The 21,381-nt window shown below is 32.3% G+C and overlaps 2 protein-coding genes across 6 annotated transcripts; one reads left to right on the forward strand and one right to left on the reverse strand.

The window, feature by feature from the left end:
• Positions 1 to 107: 107 nt before the first annotated feature.
• Positions 108 to 3,229, reverse strand: LOC126781382 (uricase). Its single transcript, XM_050506340.1, has 5 exons — positions 3,070 to 3,229; positions 2,484 to 2,989; positions 2,266 to 2,389; positions 1,956 to 2,142; positions 108 to 717 (listed from the first exon to the last, which is right to left on the reverse strand). The coding sequence occupies exons 1-5, from the start codon at positions 3,090 to 3,092 to the stop codon at positions 544 to 546; spliced, it is 1,014 nt and encodes a 337-aa protein (XP_050362297.1). The 5' UTR covers positions 3,093 to 3,229; the 3' UTR covers positions 108 to 543.
• Positions 3,230 to 8,100: 4,871 nt separating this feature from the next.
• LOC126781360 (protein PALS2) lies at positions 8,101 to 21,376 on the forward strand. 5 transcript variants are annotated; one of them, XM_050506310.1, is made up of 12 exons: positions 8,102 to 8,300; positions 13,547 to 13,647; positions 14,551 to 14,700; positions 14,941 to 15,141; positions 15,320 to 15,550; positions 15,645 to 15,743; positions 15,828 to 15,986; positions 17,134 to 17,344; positions 17,872 to 18,042; positions 18,258 to 18,403; positions 18,746 to 18,820; positions 19,469 to 21,376. In XM_050506310.1, the coding sequence occupies exons 1-12, from the start codon at positions 8,219 to 8,221 to the stop codon at positions 19,643 to 19,645; spliced, it is 1,803 nt and encodes a 600-aa protein (XP_050362267.1). In that variant the 5' UTR covers positions 8,102 to 8,218; the 3' UTR covers positions 19,646 to 21,376. The 5 variants fall into 5 exon arrangements, with proteins under 5 accessions (XP_050362268.1, XP_050362267.1, XP_050362271.1 ...); XM_050506311.1 differs by lacking the exon at positions 18,746 to 18,820 and having other exon boundaries at positions 8,101 to 8,300; XM_050506314.1 differs by lacking the exons at positions 8,102 to 8,300; positions 13,547 to 13,647 and adding an exon at positions 14,154 to 14,267.
• Positions 21,377 to 21,381: the final 5 nt, after the last annotated feature.

Here is a 21,381-nt window from a genome sequence, read left to right on the forward strand (position 1 = left end):
TAAATTTTAACAGGTGGTTGAAAAATCCTAAGTAGACAACTACTTTTCCTCTATAAGGGAATGGGATTATTTTCTTAAATTATATAAAAAGTAAATAAATAAACACATTTATAATACTTAGTAGCTTTATTAATATGTTAATTGTACTAAAACATGACTTGATCTTTTTGAAAGTCTTTGACAAACACTTCTACCTACACCGTCAAAAGCAAACATCGCTCAGATATAATCTTGACTAGTTATTTTTTTATATCTTGTGCTTTTTGTAGGCTTAGAGCATATTTATATATAGCACTATACGATACAACACTTATTTTATTTTACAAGTTTACATTTGATTACCCTTACTATAAGGGAATGCCATATTTCTTACTCGAAGGCATCAATCGCAACATCAAGAATATTCAACAGAAATATAAAAATAAACTAATTAACAATTTCATGCCGCAACACGTAATCATTATGTTGCATGATATCTCCGTATTTATATCTTAGGGCCTAAGTGAAGCAGACTCTCGCTTCGATAGTCTAAAGTGCTCAAGGTCACAAGTGGCTTTTAGGACGTCTGCGAAGTTGCGCGTAGATGAGACCCGCCGGCTTGTCAATGGGCTGATATATGTAGTGACGAGGATCACCTTTGGTCACATTCGCAGGGAACTTCGAAACGTCAATGTTAAGATAGTGCTTATTCGGCATTGACATCCTAATCCACGTAATCTGTAACAAGGAAATAATACTAAATATCAGTTATAATTATTATTATAATAGAGGAATTGATATGTTCCTTGTTGAATGTTAGCTTTTCTGTAAGAACTTGAAATTCACAGCACTATAATATCAGAAAGTAATAAACGAATTTATATTACACGATAAGTTAAGTCATTGTAATAATTATAACATTTAAAAAGAAAACACGCATCCAAATATCGTATCACCGTACAGTGGGATTTAAACATTTCACCATTAATATACGAAGTGAACTCTTACAGAATGTGACTGCAGATCTCTGAATCGCTAAATTTAATTTAATAAATAGATAAATATGTTTTTCATTTTTCTTATCAACTTAGTGATAATATACAAAAATGAGTATGACGATTGCTTTGAAGAAGTTAAAGATAAACTTTGACCACAACGGGGGACGTATAACTGTATGTCACGTGAGCCGATAACAAATAAGGGTGTGACGCTTCGCACCGCCAGTATCGATAACTAAATATAGAATTTGTGAAAAACTACACTATTGCCAACACGAAGCTACAAATCAAAATATGCCTATTAAATTGAAATGCTTTAAAATTCTTCACTTGTTTTTTTATCGAAATATACCTACGAATAATACTTTATTCTATGTTAAATTAAAATAATTTAAGTACTCACAAAAATATATATTATCACGTGTAACTCATTAGGTTAATAAATAACTTATATAAATTTATTGGTTCTTTCGAATATCACACAAAGCTGAACAACAATTACTGAGATAACCCCAACACATAATCACGAACATAAACACTTATATCACTTATTATTGTAGCCTTGTTTAAGTAAAGATTTGACTAAAATGCGCTTAAATATTACTAAATACGTAGTTATTTTAAATGAAAAAATTAGTGCAATTATCGCAAATTTTAAGTAAGTAGTAATAATACTTAAAATCTCCTAGACATAGAAAATTAAATCTGACGTAACCAAATATTTAAATTTAAAATAATAATGTAATTTATGGTTTTGCAGAGTAAATATGGACATTGAATTGTAACATATTTATAAGTATACTAAAACGAACCGGTCCTTAGTTTATTCAGATACAGTTAATAATGCGATCTACATAAAATATCGGTAAGTATGTAAAACAATGATTTAAAAATTCTTATATAAGTTAATTTGTTACAAGTAAGTCTCATTTGATTCTTTTCAATAATATTTTTAGGATAACTAAATCAAAACTTTACCTCAGATACTTTTTCTAGGACGGTTTTTTCTGCTTGGTACAGTGTGTGTTGTACGGATGGTGAATAAACGCCGGTGTCAGGTGGACCAGCGAACTTTTCCAAAATAGCATCTTTCACGGTCAACCATGCATTGTCGAAATCTGCTGATTTCATGTTGTCGTATGACCATTCCGCTTCAACTATGGTACTGTAAAGTAATAAAATTCACCGCTGTAGAGAGATAGATAACGACGATAACACCAGTTTCTTTTAAAATAATGTCTCTAATATGGTACTTGAAATAATATATCTGAATAAATAATAAAAGTACCTAAATATTCTTTCAGGAGCATCAGCTAACGTAGTATACTCATCTTGAACGAAATCAACGAAAGATGACTGCGTAGTCTTCAAAACACGAAGACCTTTCAATCCAGACTTTACAGCGACAGCCTCTGCGGAAATGATTAATTTATTATGCAACTGTTGACAGTATTAACAGTACAGTACATTATATTACATAATTTAAAATTTATATTAACTACTCACCGTGTCGTATTTGTGACACTTCGCACCATCTAGTTGCAGTCGGAGCAAATACGAATGCATGATTATGTGGACTGCCCGCTTGCAGCCGTTCCCAGGGATATTCTATAATGTGACACTTTGCTTCGACGACTTGTCTATACGTATAAAGGAAATGATTCACTACAACCGCACCAAACTCTTCGGGAGTCTTAATTCCATATTTCTTAGCAAGTAAATAAACGGTGTTCTTTTGCGAGTCAGTAGCTACAACCTCTTTGTTATCGCCTATGATGTATGCGGACTCTGATGCAAGTTTTAATTCTGTAGACACTTCAAACTCTCTGATGACATGGTATTCCCCGTCTCTGTGCACGTGTAAGAGTTTAACAGAACTCTTTCCATATCCATGATCACTGAGTTCAAAGCGGCCGCCTGTATCTGCGGCAGCCGTAGTAGCAGCTCTAGCTCCCATTGCAACTAGCGGGCCTGCTTCACCTGAACTTGTATTTGAGGGTTTCGCATAAATTCTGAAATATACAAAAGTAGAATGTAATTTTTTTATTTAAATTGTTTTGTAATATTTAGTCAATTAAAAGTCGGTACATACCTGTTCGTGCTAGTCCAAGGCATTTTAATTTTTTTTTATTACTTTATTTTAAGCGTGTGTAAGAACCGGCGACGGTTCATTTACTCATAAAGAGACTGCGATAACTGGAACTCTGAAGCTCATTTATAAAGGTACCCTGTGACCCTCATTATCACTGACGAGCACGCGCCTAATGCGCAAACTGGACCTTATCGGTGTTCACATTAATTTTATTTATCGAATACAGAGCAATATTCATCGTTATCAAAGGAAATTGTAAATATATACAACAGCTACGAGTTTTCACTCAAATTTTCTTTTTAATGCAAACTCATAAAACATTATATTAAACCTATTTTAAATTAGTCTAGACGGAGAAAGTTTTAAGTCATAGACTAAAATGCGTTACAATATTTTTTTATTATTTAATACAATTATATATATACATACATAGTTATTTTACTACAGACTTTTAATTTTAAAATTCAATAATAAAAACATAAGTCATATGCGAAAACTGGTGGCCTAACTTATCATCTGCTGATTATTGTACCTTCTGAAAAATGTTATACAAAGTTAGCTGTCAGTAAATTTCATTAAAATATTTTTTCCTACCTACTTTTATAATAACGAACATATAAAAACTTACTACAAAAGATTTAGATATAAAACTATTGACGTCAGTTGTATATGAATAAAATTTATTCGGGGAATGATATCTTATTATATAACTCTAACAACATAAATGTAATCATTTACTTCCTCTTACACTGAGAGCCAGGATCACGACCTCCGCTTATTTAAAATTATATCAAATTATGATTAAACTAATATCAGAGTCAAATTTAAAATAAAACAAATACAACTATAATCGCAACGGCTTTTTATGACACGGACTATGCCTGGTCATGCCACTTCCTAAGAATTTATAACTCTGTGGTCATGTAAACAATGATAAAATGTCAATCACAATTATAAATAATTTATTATTGAAATTTAATAGTAGATATTGCTCTGTAGTACATTTTTATACTCTAAAAAGTATGAGGTAAAATTTTAATTAAAAAAATACTTTATTATTTTATTTTTTAAGCAACATAAATAATCATTAATCAACGAATTGTTAAATATAATTAAAAAAACATATAAGTAAAGCTAAGTAATTAAAACAAACAAAGTAAATATAATAATGTTAGCTAATTTTTAGTTTCCATCATTTTACCATAATGTTAATCCAATTATCTAAAGCAGGTACACATTACGTTATTCGAGAAAAGCTCATTAAAAGCGCATACATAGTCCCAATGATATCATTTATTATGAATAATATATCACTACTTTCTTGATTTTTGTTTTTACTCCCTGTATCATCATAATTTTTTTCAAAATAAATAATAAATCAAATATAAATATATGAAATATTTGTGAAGTTATAGTATTTTTCGATAACTAACATTATTTATTGAGGATATAGTTCGCCAAATTAATGTGTTATTACAGTATCCAAAATGTTGCTACAGTGACAGCCCTGACTTCGACACCTAAGATATTAGCAATAAGCAGCTTTATCCAGGATAATTTAAAAACCAGCGTGAACTCAATTTGGTTCATTGAGATTTTGATGCAATTAACATTAAATATGCCTAATTAATGAGATAGGCCATTATTCAGATAAGCACGTGTTGTTATTTCGCTTTATCTTTAGCCGAAAATAGATTCGAATTTCAAAACAATTGTATTTGAAACGAATGCAATAATAATATTTGTCGATTTCGAGAAAAATATTACAAACAATAAAAACAACACACTGAGATTTAAAAAAAAAAATTACTAATCACTTTTTTAAGAGTTGAATGTATTTTATTATATTTTCGTGTCAAAGAACTTTTCTAACTACTCGTATATCAAGCTAGTAACAAACAATCAACAGCCAATCGTTGTCCACTGCTGAACATAGGCCTCTCCCAAGGTGCGCCAAAGCTCCCTGTCCTCCGCCTTCCGCATCCAGTTGGTGCCCGCCACCTTCTTAAGGTCGTCGGTCCACCTGGCTGGAGGGCGCCCTACGCTGCGCTTGCCGATTCGCGGTCTCCACTCTAGGACTCGTCTGCTCCAACGGCCATCGGTCCTACGACATACGTGACCACTGCCACTTCAGCCTGCTAATTTTGCAAGCTATGTCGGTGACTCCGGTTCTTTTCCGGATAATCTCATTTCTGATCTTATCCTTCAAAGATACTTCGAGCATAGCTCGCTCCATAGCACGCTAAGCGACTTTGAATTTGTGGACTAGTCCAGTAAGATTCTTCTAGTAAGATGTTTTTGTTTAAATAATAATCAACGCAAAAAATCGTTATATATTTAAGGGACATTATTATATAATACTAAAATCACTCGTAACTCTATAGAAGAAGTTGGGTAATTTTTAGTAACAATGATAATAACGAACTACATATAAATACATTTGTTACTAACAAAATAATAATACAAATATCACGTGTCACTAAATATCCGGCTCGTCTTAGTTCATTATCATTATTAAATATATATAGTTTACTTAGTCTAATAATATTAAAAGTTTAATACGAATTAGGCTGTAAAAACGAACCAAGTATTTATTTATTAAAGAACAACGAATTAATTACGAAGTAATTACGAAGCCCTTCAAATAAATGACTTACCCGGTTGTTAAATATATCGAAATGTATATCTTCGATGTATATGAATAAATATGGAACGCGTTTAATTTTGTTATATTTTAGAAGTTAATAAATAAATTGGAAGCTTCAATAGAAATCTTCGAGGAATGTTAAGTAGCGAAATTCTCTGTACCACTAATCTTAAAGAGTATCAGCATTGATATAATAATGTCTTCCAAGTAGCATTTGAAGTCACTGCTGAATAGTAATATTATTTATTAGGAATGCTTGTGATGAACTTTACGATAAGAGACGGCCACTGATTTAAACAGCCAACAAGGCCAATTATATTATACCTTTGTTCCGACATCGAAACCGCAAACCAATAGAAAGATCAGTACTAAATGTTTTAGACCTACATTTCATAAAACTACTTTCAAGTGTATTAAAACAAAATTTTTACAGTCATGTCGTAACATTTTATGAGCTTTTATATTTGCTGACCTTATAATATTAAAATACGAAGATATTTTACGACAAGTAGAAATTCTAACTATGGATACTTTATAGCCGTCTGCATAGCGTTGCGGTTATATCAAATTATTATACCATGCCAAAATGGTAAAATATTACTGATTGTACAAAGCCCGCCTGGGTGGGTGCCACTCCATCATCAATTATTCTACTGTCTCAATGATTACATCAATAATTTGGAGTGCTGTGCTTCAGTCTGAAGGGTGAATTATTATAGTGTATGGAGACACGATGAATAAAACATCTTCGTCTTATGGAAGTAGCACTGTCGTCCAGCTATAAATAAATTAAAAAAAAATGTTTTTAACATCTTTACAAATTACAAATTATTTTATCTATATAAGTATGTATTTACAAAAGAAAAGTAGTATATGTAGTATATCATATGTCTGATTTCCATAGTAAGAGCTCTGCTTAATTTGGTATCAGATGGCCGTGTGTGAATAATGTCCCAGGATATTATATTATTATTATATTACTATAATATTATGTACTTATATCGTTTGATTATATAAATATCGTTTGATAAATTTAGATGATTATATATTTCTTTCATATTAAAATACACAGTAGTTATATTTTTATGCATAAATTTACACAACACAATGTATCACAAACTAAATCAAAACGATAAAGCAACGTGGAAACTTGAACCGAACGCTTCGCGAATATCTTTCTATTAGTTTATTTCATATACATTGCTTAAATTTCTTGCGTTAAAGCTAAATCAGAATCCCAGACTATTATTATAAAGTAATGTAGTGTATTTATAATATTCAGTAATAATTCAATACAAATAAACATTATGTTGAAATGAAATACAAAAATAATTAATTTAAATATCTGGATTAGTATGAATAATAAATAAAAATTCAATATTTTACTTAGTACACGCTATAAATTTGCGAAGGTAATGATTTTCTAAACAATACATATTTCACTCGTGAAATAAAATGTACTAAATTTTGTAGTTCGGAACTTATTGTTATTTCCTTGCAACGTCCCTAAAGCATATCAGACGAGGAAGCCGAATGGAGTACAGTTGCGAAATATTAACGGGGTCGGGCGGCGGTCTGAGGCGGGCGGCTCTTGAATAGTGCTTACAGATAACACTATATCGACTTGTAAATTATTATTAAATTTAAATTAATAAAATTTCATTGTTATATTAGTTTGCGCTTATAAACATAAGATGTTTTTGTTTAAATAATAATCAACGCAAAAAATCGTTATATCTTTAAGGGACATTATTATATAATACTAAAATCACTCGTAACTCTATAGAAGAAGTTGGGTAATTTTTCAGACAATCAACAATTTATCATCTACAAACTGCATTAGTAGTTTGATGTCAAAATCTTTTTGTCTATATATATTAATTAAATAATAAAAAACGCTACCGAGGAAAAAGCAGTATTTTCTTTAAAAAATTGGAAGGCGGACGAGCATATGCTCGCCGGGCCACCTGATGGGTAAGTGGTCACCAACGCCCATAGAGATTGACATTGTAAGAAATGTTAACCATCCCTTACATCACCAATGCACCACCAACCTTGGGAACTAAAATGTTATGTCCCTTGTGCCTGTAATTACACTGGCTCACTCACCCTTCAAACCGGAACACAACAATACCAAGTACTGCTGTTTTGCGGTAGAATATCTGATGAGTGGGTGGTACCTACCCAGACGAGATTGCACAAAGCTCTACCACCAGTATATGATATACATAACATAATTCGATATTAAGCGAGCGGAATAAAAAACATCGATATAAATAATCAGATGCAATGTGCAGCTCTAGCGTGTTTCAGCGAATGCTGTGCGCAGGCGCGAGGGCGGGCGGCGATGTGACGCGTCACGCTCGCCCAGCTGACGGCGCGGCCGCGTGACGTGTATACGCAACCGTTAGTGTCGTGCTCGTCTGCTACATATGCGGGTGATGCCACGACCTGCACAGTGAATATTTCGTGTTATTTACTGTTGCACCCCCTGTGATCCAAATGATGGTGCGACGTAGTGGACGTTACACAGTTAACTGGCGAGGATTTAGGGATTTCGTCAGCAATAAACCTCCCGATGACGGTGAGTTGTTTGCAAATCGGCGTGTGAATAAACTTAACCTCAAATCTTATGTGAAACAAATTACTATTCAAACATTGTAATCCACTCAGTAGATAGAATATATCGCTTCACACATAATGTCAAACACGATACGTAACAGACATCCGCAGAGCCTCATTAAATTGTTTGCGCATACACTCTTAATGTATTCGCAAACTATCGACATAATAGTTTCGCTTCAATTTTAAAAGCCTAAGTGAGTTTAGTGCTACCGATTACATGACAATGTTATGTGTTAAAAATATAGTACGGTCTAAGTACGGTTACGTTAATAAACTGAAAAACTTAGGTAACTCTTAGATTTATATAAGACAACAAAAAAATATAGTAAAATACTCGATATGATTATAAGGAATCAGAATTTGAGTATCTTAACTATGTTACTCATCTTGCCAATGAAATAAACAAATCTGATTCCACAAAAAACAATTAAACGAAAGCTTATAATATATCAATTAGATAAGGTAAAAGAAAAATTGAAACTTGTCAAAAATTTTACTTTTAATGGCAGTGTTCTTTAAACTTCAAAGCAAAATTTAAATAGAGCCAGTAATAATGTTATGTTTAATGTATAAAGGTTACTATTATATTTTGCAAGCATAAATTTCATTTTGTGATTATTGAGGGGACTTACTTGGAAGTCGCAGCACGCAAATATATGTCACGGCATAAGTATTTCCGCAAGGTGATTATTTTTGCATGGCTTATGATTCATCGAATTTAGCTTACATTCAATTATCCGTCCGTCGGCAATCTTTTTACTTATTAATTATATTATTGCTTATTATTTAATAAGTTATTTAAATTATATTAATATTATATGTAAAAATCATATACATTTGCATTAAAATTATTTAACAACATTTAATTCTATACAAATTATTATACTATAGAAATTGTCGGCTGCCGTCTAATATCACACTCTCAGTTATACTACTCAAAACCCGGCCAATGGGATGAATTCTGAATTAGTAATGAAATCATATGATATTTTGATTACATATTTATAATTATTCAATCGAAATATGTCGCTAAAATTATCCTTAAAAGAAGTAATTTTTCAGTTGTAAAAAAGGGACAAGATGACTACGCAAGTCTGGCATGTATTTCATTCAAATATGCTGTTACCAGCACGTCGTTTTATAAGTTTCGGCAAGAAACTCATTAGGCACACTTTTTCTGTAACCCCTGTGCTTTCCGATTGCATAAGACACAGAGAGTTTATGGGCAATGCAATGCACGCATATGTGATAAAATACCGGTATTATATAATCAATTTACCATTTAACATATTTAAAAATTTTAAGAAGATATTTGTGTATACTAATTACATTTTAAATCTGATTTATTTTAAAAGAGCAACAACGCAAGTTTCTTTCCTTTTCTTTGTCGCGAGGCGATGCGTTGATAGAATTGAAATATTGACGATTCAAAAACACTTTATTGTAGTTTTTAATCGAATAAATACATTTGATTTGATTTTTATCAATTATATACATAGTTTTCTTAAGCTGTGTATAAGATTAATAGTTTGTTGCACTTTTAGAAAGTCAAAAAACAAATGGCTGCGACATTTCATAACCCCCTTCTGGACGACTCACCTTGGTAATGAATGAGATATTGATATCCATCATGAGCATACTTCATAAATTCGTCATAAATGTGACATTTTTTTTTTTAAAGTAAAAATATAACCGCTTGAATGAATTAATTATAAACACGTGTTTTTTTTAATACTACTATAGGTATTATTTTATCTCAATTATATAAACCTACCTTACCTTATACCTTCTCCTTAAAAAGAGGAGAGGAGGCCTTTAGCCCAGCAGTGGGACATTCACAGGCTGTTACGGAATTATATAAAATGAGCTTTTTTATTCAAAACATGCTTGTGTAACACAACTTTTTACAAGACTTTGATTAATTTCACCTGTGTGGTTCAAATTTTGCAAACAAATTCTAAGTCAACTTCTGAAATAAGTTTTCATGCAATCGATTAACTTTAATTTTGCACTCACTCGTGATCCTAGTACAATACAAACTTGTATTCTAATTTTTTTATCGTTATTTAAACCATCTTTACGATTATAAAAAAATTTAAAAATAAACCACAACTTCATTTCAATTTGTTGATCCCGCGTTATTAATAGTTGTATAAAAATCCTCATCAAAAATGTTTGTAGATAAAAATTACCCTAACACTTCCATTTGGATGAATACTCTCGTAAATATTATAATGCATGGGAAAAAAGATGTGAGGCCTGCGATGAGCGGTATGAGCAAGTTCATTATAGGAACAGAAATCTAAATCGATACTCATTTTATATAAATATTTTGGTTTTAACCGTGGTCATACACTTTTCATTATTTTTCCGTTGTTTTATTAGAGTTGCACTTGTCGTTGACATGAACGGTGTGTGCATCACGGCATATGAATAATAAATAGTAGGATATTTACAACACGAACATACCTAAGACATAAAAATTAAGGTCAAAGGAATATCGATTTAAAATATAAAAATCTATGAATTAGATAATATGATGAAATTCAAAATAGATGACTACGTCTACGATGCAAAGCATCTACTAACCAAACAAAAGCAAAATAAAGCACAAGAATCTATTTTCGTGTAGACCGATCATACATCTATCATGTTTCTATTAGTGACACTGGCCGTGAATAGAAATAGTTCAATTCGAGTGGCTTTTTGAAAACATGAAAACATTGTATGGTGTAAATTAATTGTGTTATTGTCACGAAATGTCTTTTGACTTGTTTATTTAACTTTCCACTGTTTACGTGTTAACTGATACAACATTATCAGGCACAGTCCCTACTCAGGCGTAGCCTTCCAACGAATCTAATCGATAATATATAAAATCTAATCAAAGATTGTAGAATAAAACCATAGATAATTTAGTACTTTTAAATGATTTGACATATTCCTAACACTGATCAGATCCATAATATTAGTAACTAGAATCTGTAGCCACTTATTGCCTCCAAATAGTAACGAAAACTAAAATAACTCTTAAATAAATTATATTTCAAAGTTATCGATGTATTCTATTCTATAAATAACATACTAGTGTCCGCCTGCAGCTTCACCCCTGTGGGATGTCCTTTTCTGAACCCCCGATAGCCTGTAGGTATGCAAAATTTCATGATGATCGGTTCTGTAGTTAAAACGTGAAAGCGTAACAAACAACTCACTTCGGACTTATAATATTAAGTAAGTATATATATTCTAAGTTTATCCATATTTCTCTTAGTTTTACTTATAGTTATTCTAATGACTAATATTTTTGAGTCTTATACATTATCAACGACTTATTCGTCTACTGCTGATTACTGAAGTATAATAGGAAGCTTACGATTATATACGGATACAATCTAAGAGTAACCATGTAAAAATTACATTCGGCTACTAAATATATTATCTAAAACCCCCACGAACTAAAAAATATAGATATTGCAGAAAAATACGATTTAACGAAGTTTAGAAATAAAAAATATCTTCTTATGATATGATGATGTCTTCCTGACCGATTTGGGCACGACGGCTATTCTCAAGAGAGATTAGCTAACGGGAACGATACAGTACAACGGTACAGTATGTAGTATAGTGCACAAGTATGTGCGCTAACATAAGTGTACTATCCATTCTATCACATTCGTATTCTCTTGGGACGGCAAACCCGACACGAACGAAATGAGTTCAGGCGCAGGATTAACGACTTTATATGAAACTGCCAATGTCTAGATTACGATCTTTTACTGAGAGGTTCTTGACAGAAAAACCATTAACATTATAATGTACTATCCTTGTAGTTTTTTTTTCCTAAATGTCACCAATCCTAAGATATCGCCATTCTAAAAGTTGAAGGAAAATGTTGACCTTTGACCTTGAATAACTTTTTTAGCACACATGGGATCGATGGGGACTTTTGGTTTTTTATTTCTTTTGGTGTACCCAAGACTTCTACCAAAATTCAGCTCTGTGGGGGTTTGTGTTATTTGATCACTATTTTTGTTCTTTCACACCCCCCCACTACCAACTCAAAAATTATAAAGAAGTATTGTTAGGAAAGATTCGATTTTTATTTTTTATCATCATAGGGAGATGAATTGGGTAACTGTTATGTCTCCGCAAAAATGTTATATAAATAAAGAAATAATTTGCTCATGTTTCATATAAATACGTAATAAAGGTCAAATAATGTACCCCAGGCTTCACTGAGATGAATAAATATTCATTGTGTATATATACAATGAATATTTATTCAAAACATTAAAATGTAGCTTTAAAAGGTATTATAAAAGTCAGAGAATGGATGTTTGCTTTTTTAACTTTCTTAGTTTACCAAAAGAAGGGATTCTGATGAAAGTGAATACCAGATAGGTACTCATATCAGGAAAAAGTAAAACCCTGTTTTTTAACAAATTTGAAGCTGCCAATTGACAACGCAACGCTACCATATGGCAGAATCAGTTCTTATTTCTTTATTGCACAATTATCGCAATTAATAATGTCCACACCAAATGAAAATCATAATGATTTTTCTTTTACATTAAATATATATATATATATATATATATATATATATATATATATATATATATATATATATATGTATTTGTGACTCAACTTGAAATAAATCCTAGAGGCAGGTCTCAGCCGGTAATGTTAATATGGTAAATAGCACCATTTATCCAAGTTTACAGCAGATTCAAACATTTCTATACTTAATGTTGACAAAAAAACACAAAGATTATTTATTTGTTTTTCTCAGGTTAAAGTTTTCACTTCCGAAACAATGGTGGTTCTTACTGGTGGTTAAATATGAAAGGTCAATGCTTGTATCGCTTACATGTTAGGTAAATAAATATTGGCTTACTTAGGTTCCTTATAAATAATCTTGAAATATAACCAAAGTAATCGATTATGAGGAAGACGGCATAAAATTTAAAATCTGTTTCCACATTTATATGTTATAATAAAAACGGAAAATTGACGAAGAATTATTTTCTCTGATGTATGTTTTTCCGAACTAGTAATAAAGAAAGTATCTTCGACATGAAATATAAATCTTACTTCAAGCATGTTTCTTTTACCGAATAATAGAATACTTATGCAGTAACTACATTATTTGGAATAATTTATTATTATCAGACAAAAATGAGTATTTTACTGTTATTTTTGTAGAAATACAAGAAGAACCGCAGCCTGAAGAAGATCTGTCAAATCATGAAGTGATATTTTTAAAAAGCATAGTAGAAAGTCCTGATTTTGCTAGAAAGTATGGTGTAAGTATAATAAACGGTACTATATTAATAAATAATGCCATCGTTATTTTATTATAAGTGATATTAATTCATTCTGTACACCATCAATGCGGCACTAATCATCAAAGATGTTTATCTTTTGTGCCTTTAAAATAATTGACACACTTCTGCCATCGATGGGGAATAAAACAAAGGGAATAATTCACAATATCTTAGTCAATTTTTGTTGAATACTTCAAGAGTGGTTCCATATACAATAAAGAAGCAATTCCTCGTTGCTCCATTTGAGCAGTTTTTAGTAAACATACTATATACACAATTAAACAAAAAAATACATCGAAAAGTGGCTTATAAGGTGTGTTGGTTGTTTATCTAAATAAATTGATTTGCTTTGCTTGAAAAAAAAAACATTACTTTAAAATTATCATGGAATGTTATTTTTTATCTGTTTCTCAAAGCCACTTTTGACAGACACGGAACTTTGATAATATCATTTCTGTGTCATAAATACTGTGTCATATTCAAAACGAATTTTCAGCTTTATGGAAAGGTAATAGAGTATGAAATATATTTTTACAATGTGCATACACTTAAACAAAAACACGCAATGCGAAACGAATTCTCAATGAGAAACCGAGTGGGTGTGTACTTTTATATTGGTCAGTTTATTCGTTAAAAACTTATTTTATTTATGTATATGTATATATAATAATTTTGCCATATTTTATGTATCTTTTTATACTTATTTTCAAATATTGTGGTATGTGTTGCGTTTAAAATATAAGTTTTCATTCAAAATTATGAAATAAACAAGTGCCACGCCTAAGCCTGTTTTTTGTTTCATTCTTTTTGTTGTACAATCTTTATGAATTAATCGAAGATTTAAATTTTAAGTAGATCTTAGTGTACGTGTTGATGTTATAGGCGATCGATTCAGAGGAGGACTTGATCGTAAAGCCAGTCTCCCTGGATAATGTAAACATAATAAAGTCGCTCAGTGAATATCGTGGCAACAACATACGGACTATCGAGCAAGCTGAACTGGCTATATTGTTGTCCCGAGTACATTTTAAGGTAAGAATTTAACATTAAATGAGCTAGCCAAATAGTTTATATTTGTACTTTCTTGCTGTAACTCCGATTATTAACGACATTGAAGGACAAGTGATATTACGCTGTAGTCCAGTAAAGCATTAAATATTCGTGTAAAATCCAGCTCCTAAATTCATTTATACTTCTTATTTGATACTTATGATGTAATGTCAGTAACTGTTTCTTCATCTTTACTTCTTAATTATTTAGTCTTTTAAATAGGCACTTATTGACGCTCATGATCAAATTGGAAAAATCTGGCTTGAACGTGGATCTGGGATTGATGAGAAAACTTTAAAAGAAGAACAAAAAGACATAGCTGAGAGCCTTGATATAAGTCCAGATCAAAACGGAGACATGCCAGTGGAGACTGTTAAAGTTGTAGGTCTTAGAAAAGTACCTGGACAACCATTGGGTTTAACTGTAAGTACTAATATTGTTTCATGCATACAACATAACAACTCTACAATCTAAACTAGGATTGTATTACTCTATAAGATGAATATATGTTACCAATTTCATTTGTTTTATAGAGATATAATGAATTATAATTTAAGTGAATGAATTTATGATCATACTGTATGTAGTTAATTTATTTAAGGTTACAACCGATGAACATGGTCAGTTGATAGTAGCTAGAATCCTCGCTGGCAGTGCAGCAGCAAAGCAAGCACTGCTGAGTGTAGGTGATGTGTTGCTAGAAGTGGATGGAGTACAAATAAATACAGAAGACCAGCTAAAAGACGCTGTCTCTAAGCCAAATGATAGAGTAACACTCAAAGTTGGACCTAACCTTAAAGAGAAAAATGCTCAATTAACTAATAAATTAAGTGTAAGTCATAAGCATTAAATTGAAAAAATATATATTGAATATAATATTTAAATTGTGAATGTTTGTCTTATTAGTATGTTTATATAAATTTCAGTGTTATATGAGAGCCTTATTTGATTATGATCCCTCCGAAGATACATTATTGCCATGTAAAGAGATTGGTTTAGAATTTAAGAAAGGTGATATTTTACAAGTAAGACAAAATAATATTATAAACATTTAAAATAAGTTTTTTTTTGGCTAAGATTTTATTATAAAATTGGTTCTCTTTTCAAAGGTTTCGGATAGAAGAGATCCTAATTGGTGGCAGGCAAGTCATGTAGAAAAACCTGACATAGTAGGTTTAGTTCCATCACCTGAGTTGGAAGAGAGACGAAAAGCTTATGTACCGCCTGAGGCTGATTTTGTTCATAAAATTAGTATATGTGGAGCAAGAGTAAGTGTATTTTAATTTTTTATATTGTATAATATGTTCCAACCTGGCCCAGTGGCTACAACAGATGGATCTTAACCGAAGATTGTAGCTTCAAACCCAAGCACCAGTTTTCATATGCTTAATTAGTGTTTATAATTTATCTCATGCTTGAGGTGAAGGAAAAAGTTGAAGCAGTCAAAAATGCTCCAAATCTTATCACAATCTCGGCTTGTGGCCAATGCTGCACAGTTGGATATTTACAAGCTGTTACTAATACATGTTCTTACTAAAAACTATATGTTTGTCAGGTTTTCGCCCGCGGCCTTGCTCGCGATTTTTGTTTTGGGTGTTACGTAAAAAAAGCCGAGAAGACCTAGTGGTTAGAACACGTGAATCTTAATCGATGATCGTGGATTCAAACCCAGGCAACCATCACTGAATTTTCATGTGCTTAATTTGTGTTTATAATTCATCTCGTGCTTGACGGTGAAGGAAAACATCGTGAGGAAACCTGCATGTGTCTAATTTTATTGAAATTCTGCCACATGTGTATTCTACCAACCCGCATTGGAGCAGTGTGGTGGAATAAGCTCCAAACCTTATTTTTCTCCTCGAAAGGGAGAGGAGGCCTTAGCCCAGCAGTGGGACATTAACAGGCTGTTATTGTGTTGTTGTGTTACGTATAATAAAATAGCCTATATCCTTCCTTGTGGTTCAAGCTTGTTTCACATCAAATTTCAACAAAATCAGTTCAGTGGCTTACCTTTTAAAGCGTAACAGACAGACATAGTTACTTTCGTATTTATAATATTAGTATGTAATAACTTTTCACGATTATGTAAAGACCTGGTAAAATTTTAATCTTGAATACAAAAGTAAAAATTAGTATATGTAGTATATCAGTTGTCCGGTTTCCATAGCACAAGCCTTGTACAAGCTTAATTTGGGATCAGATGGCCGTGTGTGAAAAATGTCCCAGGATATTATTATTATTCAATCTATCATCAGTTAATTTATTCGATTACCACCACTAGATGCGTTCAAAGTGTTATGTTAAAATAAAATATGTGGGAAAGGTATCGGGAATGTTCAGTAAAAACTTATAATCCTGGCATATCGGTCAGATAACATAAAACAGTAATAGTAAACGTAGACGAATAAATCTTAGATATCGAAAAAGAAAAAGAAGTTCGTGTACGAGTCCCGGTCGAGCGTGCAGCTGGAGGGCGCGGAGCTGGCGCTGTACGAGGAGGTGGCGCGCACGCCGCCCTTCCTGCGCCGCGTGCTCGCGCTCGTCGGCACGCGCGGCGTGGGCCGCCGCACGCTCAAGAACCGCCTCATACAGGACCAGCCCGACCGCTTCGGCGCCGTCGTGCCGCGTCTGTACCATTATATACCTATTTTTTTTTATTTAGTATAGATCGGCGGACGAGCATATGGGCCACCAGATGGTCACCAAACGCCCTTAGACATTGGCATTGTAAGAAATGTCAACCATCGCTTACATAGCCAATGCGCCACCAACCTTGGGAACTAAGATATTATGTCCCTTGTGCCTGTAATTGTACTGGCTCACTCACCCTTCAAACCGGAACACAACAATAACAAGTACTGCTGTTTTGCGGTAGAATATCTGATGAGTGAGTAGTACCTACCCAGACGAGCTCGCACAAAGCCCTACCAACGAGTAAACATAACCTACATCATTAAATTGACCACTATAGCATGCAAGAATCTTTTTTGTAACAATATATAAAAGATTAATTTTAATATTATAAAACCTAATACAATTTTCATATGACAATATACTTCGAAAAAATTAATTAGCCTCATAGAAACATTTTTTTTGTAATGGAATGTTATAATTGTTTTAAAAAAAAAAAAAAAACTGAAATATATTTTATAGATACGTCGCGTCCTCCTCGACCGCTTGAAGAGAACGGCATGTCGTACTGGTTCGTATCCCGCGAGGAGATGGAGCGCGATGCTCACGCGGGACGCTTTCTAGAGTACGGAGAACACAATGGACACCTGTATGGAACTCATTTAGACTCTATAAGAGCCGTTATTAAAGAAGGTACACATTTTTTTTTAATACATGAACTCCAAAACTATTTAAAAAAATAAACAAGTTAAAATGCGAGTCATTCTCTTCCTCACTCACTCATCTCCTTTCTCCATCACTACATCCCCTCCTCTTACAAGGTTATAATGAAATATAAGTATAAATTACTGATTTACATTCAATGATATTTTTGTTATAATTGATTTGTTATTTAATATATTGAATAGGTAAAATGTGTATACTGGACTGCGCTCCACAATCACTGAAACTTCTACACAATAGCAACGAATTTCTGCCGTACGTTGTAATGATCTCAGCACCGGGCATCGAACAATTACGTAACCTCACGTACGCCTCCAACCGCAACCTAACGGTAAAAACTAGTTCACCTTTTAACCTTATCTTTAAATAACATTCAGATTTAGAAATACAAAAAAAAAAACAATAGTTCTAGTTCTCATATACCTGCATACAGTATAGCATGTATATATATTTTTTTCATATATTATAATTTATATATTTGAGTTATTAAAGTAGATAATATAGAATAGTTCTGTTATTATAGTATATATTATATACTTATTTTTTTGATAGATTATTATTTACAATTTATTGTTGTGCTAAAAATATATATTATATCTGACATTATTTTATGGCATGTTTTGAAGTAGATATAAACTTTTATGTTTGTGACGGTTGCGCATGCGCCGTCTAGTTCGATCGGCAGAGCTCCATACGCTACAGTTCGAGACGCGCGCGCACGTTGGAGTCGCTTGCGTCACTATACGAGGTAAACTGGATTTCATGCTCTTTATATTGAACACGAATAAAATCAAACCACTTCTCAAGTAACTACTGGCGATAAAACTTTGTACAATCCCAGGTGTAGCACCCACTCATCAGTAATTCTATTGCTTCACGGCTACACTTCGTGTGCTGTGTTCGGGTCGAAAGGGTCGAATGAGCATTATTACATACACAAGGGAAATAACATCTAATATTCCATGCATACAACTTACAACTAATAAAAAACATCTGAATAATTTAAGTATATTTATATATACAGACATTTTTATAAAATACTAAATTAAAATAAAAAGAACAAAATACACATTACAAATTTAAAGCAGAAACACGCCGTCTAAAAGATTGTCCTGTGGCATTGTACCCAAGACGCTGGCACTGTTGCCTCTTTGCACCGCTAGACTCAGCCTTTGGGCTAAATAAGCGCCAGCTATTGGGTCCAGAAGTGTGGACCAGTTTCTTAGAAAGTTCTTTATGATTATTTTTGTATCGGATGACCATGGACCCAACGTTTCAAGACCCAGCCCCGCAAATTTATATTCGTTGGATAAAAGTGAATATTTGAATATCTTAATTAATATTGACAAAAAAAAAAAACCTAAATGAAGCTAATATATAAACTAATAATTTACAGGAAGAAGATATGAAACAGACTCTAGAAGACAGCGCGCGCATTCAGCGCCAATACGAGAAGTACATCGACCTGGTGCTCACCAACAGCAACTCGGACACCACGCACGCGCGACTCATGGACGCGCTGCACTCGCTGTCCACCGACCACCAGTGGGTGCCCGTCACCTGGATCTACTGAGCGATCCGTGTATCAACGAAATATAACATAGTAGACTTCTATAGAGCTAAATAGTTAATAGTTAGAGTTGATATGATATGCATTTAGAACATTTTGAGCAAATGTTACATGAACAGCTTTGAAGATACACTATTATAATAATTGATCGCAACAATATATAATATAATAGTATTATCAGAAATAGAAATACTAATGAATTGAAATTATGAATATGAAAATAATGATATTTATGCTATTCGACTATTCATTTAATTCGTATTAGTGCAAAATAAGACAAGTATTAAAGGAAAGTAAACCATCACATGACGAATTTATATAGACCGTTGATATATTTTAATATATCATCGCCATTATCTTTAATCATGAATATTATTAATCACTCTAATAACGACATGGCATAAACAAGAATTAATAGAATAATTGTAAAAGGCAATCGATCACATGTGGAAAAGTTAAATTTGCAACATTGGTCTCTACTATGAACACCTTACACTAAAATAATGTACGCAATTCAACACGAAATAATCACAAATAATTATATAGTACATATATACATATATTCTTGTATATTTTTAAACGATTTATATAAATATTAATTTTTTCATGGAAATAATTTGTTTCAAACAATAAATGTATTGTTTATTAAAATATTTATCATCACATGGTTATATACAACCGTAATGCTATCGACTGTTTTAGATTGAGTAATATCATAAGTTGTATTGCTTAATTTTGGCTCGAATCTAATCGAGATATAAATAGAGCGCAGTCGCAGCCGCTTTAACATAACTGGTAATAATCATTCCAATAATTTTATTCCTTAATGTACCCTTCCATAGGAAAATTGTTACCATTACAAATGTAAATGTTCTTATAACCCTTATCAGCGCTGGCCCTACTGTAGAATCAATGGAGCAGTCGCTCTAGGCGCCAAGTGATAAAAGCCGCTAAAACCAAAACTGTTGGAATCTTATCAGGACGGAGCTGCACAAAGAGCACTCAAATTTCAGTCTTAGAAATTTATTTTTAGATAAGATAATAAATAAACATGATGACATCTATGACGCCAGGTCCAAAGCTCTAATAATGGCGCTAATAAGGTAGGAAACCACGAGGCACGACAGTTCGGCGCTGGTCCCTACTTAACGCACTAAACCACTCTAGTATGATCACAATCTCTTTAGTGTTCAAAATTTAATCCCACCTGGATATAGTTATCTGTTACTAAAGTAACGATAGTAATGTGTGTTTTAGGTGTATAAAAAGGTTCTAAGTTTATCTAATTGTAAGGCGATCATTCGTAAGGAATGTAATGCATTTACTTATAAAACACACTCACAAATTATTGATTAATTAATAATATGTCTCAGTATTTTTTTGTGTGTACTGTTAATTGAATTAAGTTGCCACTTAGAAATGTAAGATTTTGTATTACAAAGACACATCACTTCATATTTTTTATAATAAATTCTTCACTGCAAAGTATGGACCGATTTATACTAATACGTATAAAATAGTTCAAATGCTTTCAGATTTTTCGCTAATGAATTACGATCTGCTAATGTTAAGAACTTTTATACCATAGATATTCTTATTGTAATATTAGCTTGAATTTCATAAGGATTTTACATTCCGTCCATTTTATTTTGTTAATTAGCTGTAAATTTTATTGTATCGAGGATTTTCAATATACATTAATATGTAAGTTTACGCTTTATTTTATTTTCGCGGTTAAA

Source organism: Nymphalis io, chromosome 3 (assembly GCF_905147045.1).
Source record: "Nymphalis io chromosome 3, ilAglIoxx1.1, whole genome shotgun sequence".
NCBI classification, from domain to species: Eukaryota; Metazoa; Arthropoda; class Insecta; order Lepidoptera; family Nymphalidae; genus Nymphalis; species Nymphalis io.

Bases quoted from the DNA above. Each gene is read 5' to 3' on its own strand.
- LOC126781360 (XM_050506310.1), top strand. From the start codon at position 8,219: ATGATGGTGCGACGTAGTGGACGTTACACAGTTAACTGGCGAGGATTT. The intron at 15,142-15,319 runs GTAAGTACTAAT...AATTTATTTAAG, and splicing joins GACAACCATTGGGTTTAACT to GTTACAACCGATGAACATGG. The intron at 15,744-15,827 runs GTAAGACAAAAT...CTCTTTTCAAAG, and splicing joins AGAAAGGTGATATTTTACAA to GTTTCGGATAGAAGAGATCC.
- LOC126781382 (XM_050506340.1), bottom strand. From the start codon at position 3,092: ATGCCTTGGACTAGCACGAACAG. The intron at 2,390-2,483 runs GTGAGTAGTTAA...TCATTTCCGCAG, and splicing joins AGTGTCACAAATACGACACG to AGGCTGTCGCTGTAAAGTCT. The intron at 2,143-2,265 runs GTACTTTTATTA...ATTACTTTACAG, and splicing joins GCTCCTGAAAGAATATTTAG to TACCATAGTTGAAGCGGAAT.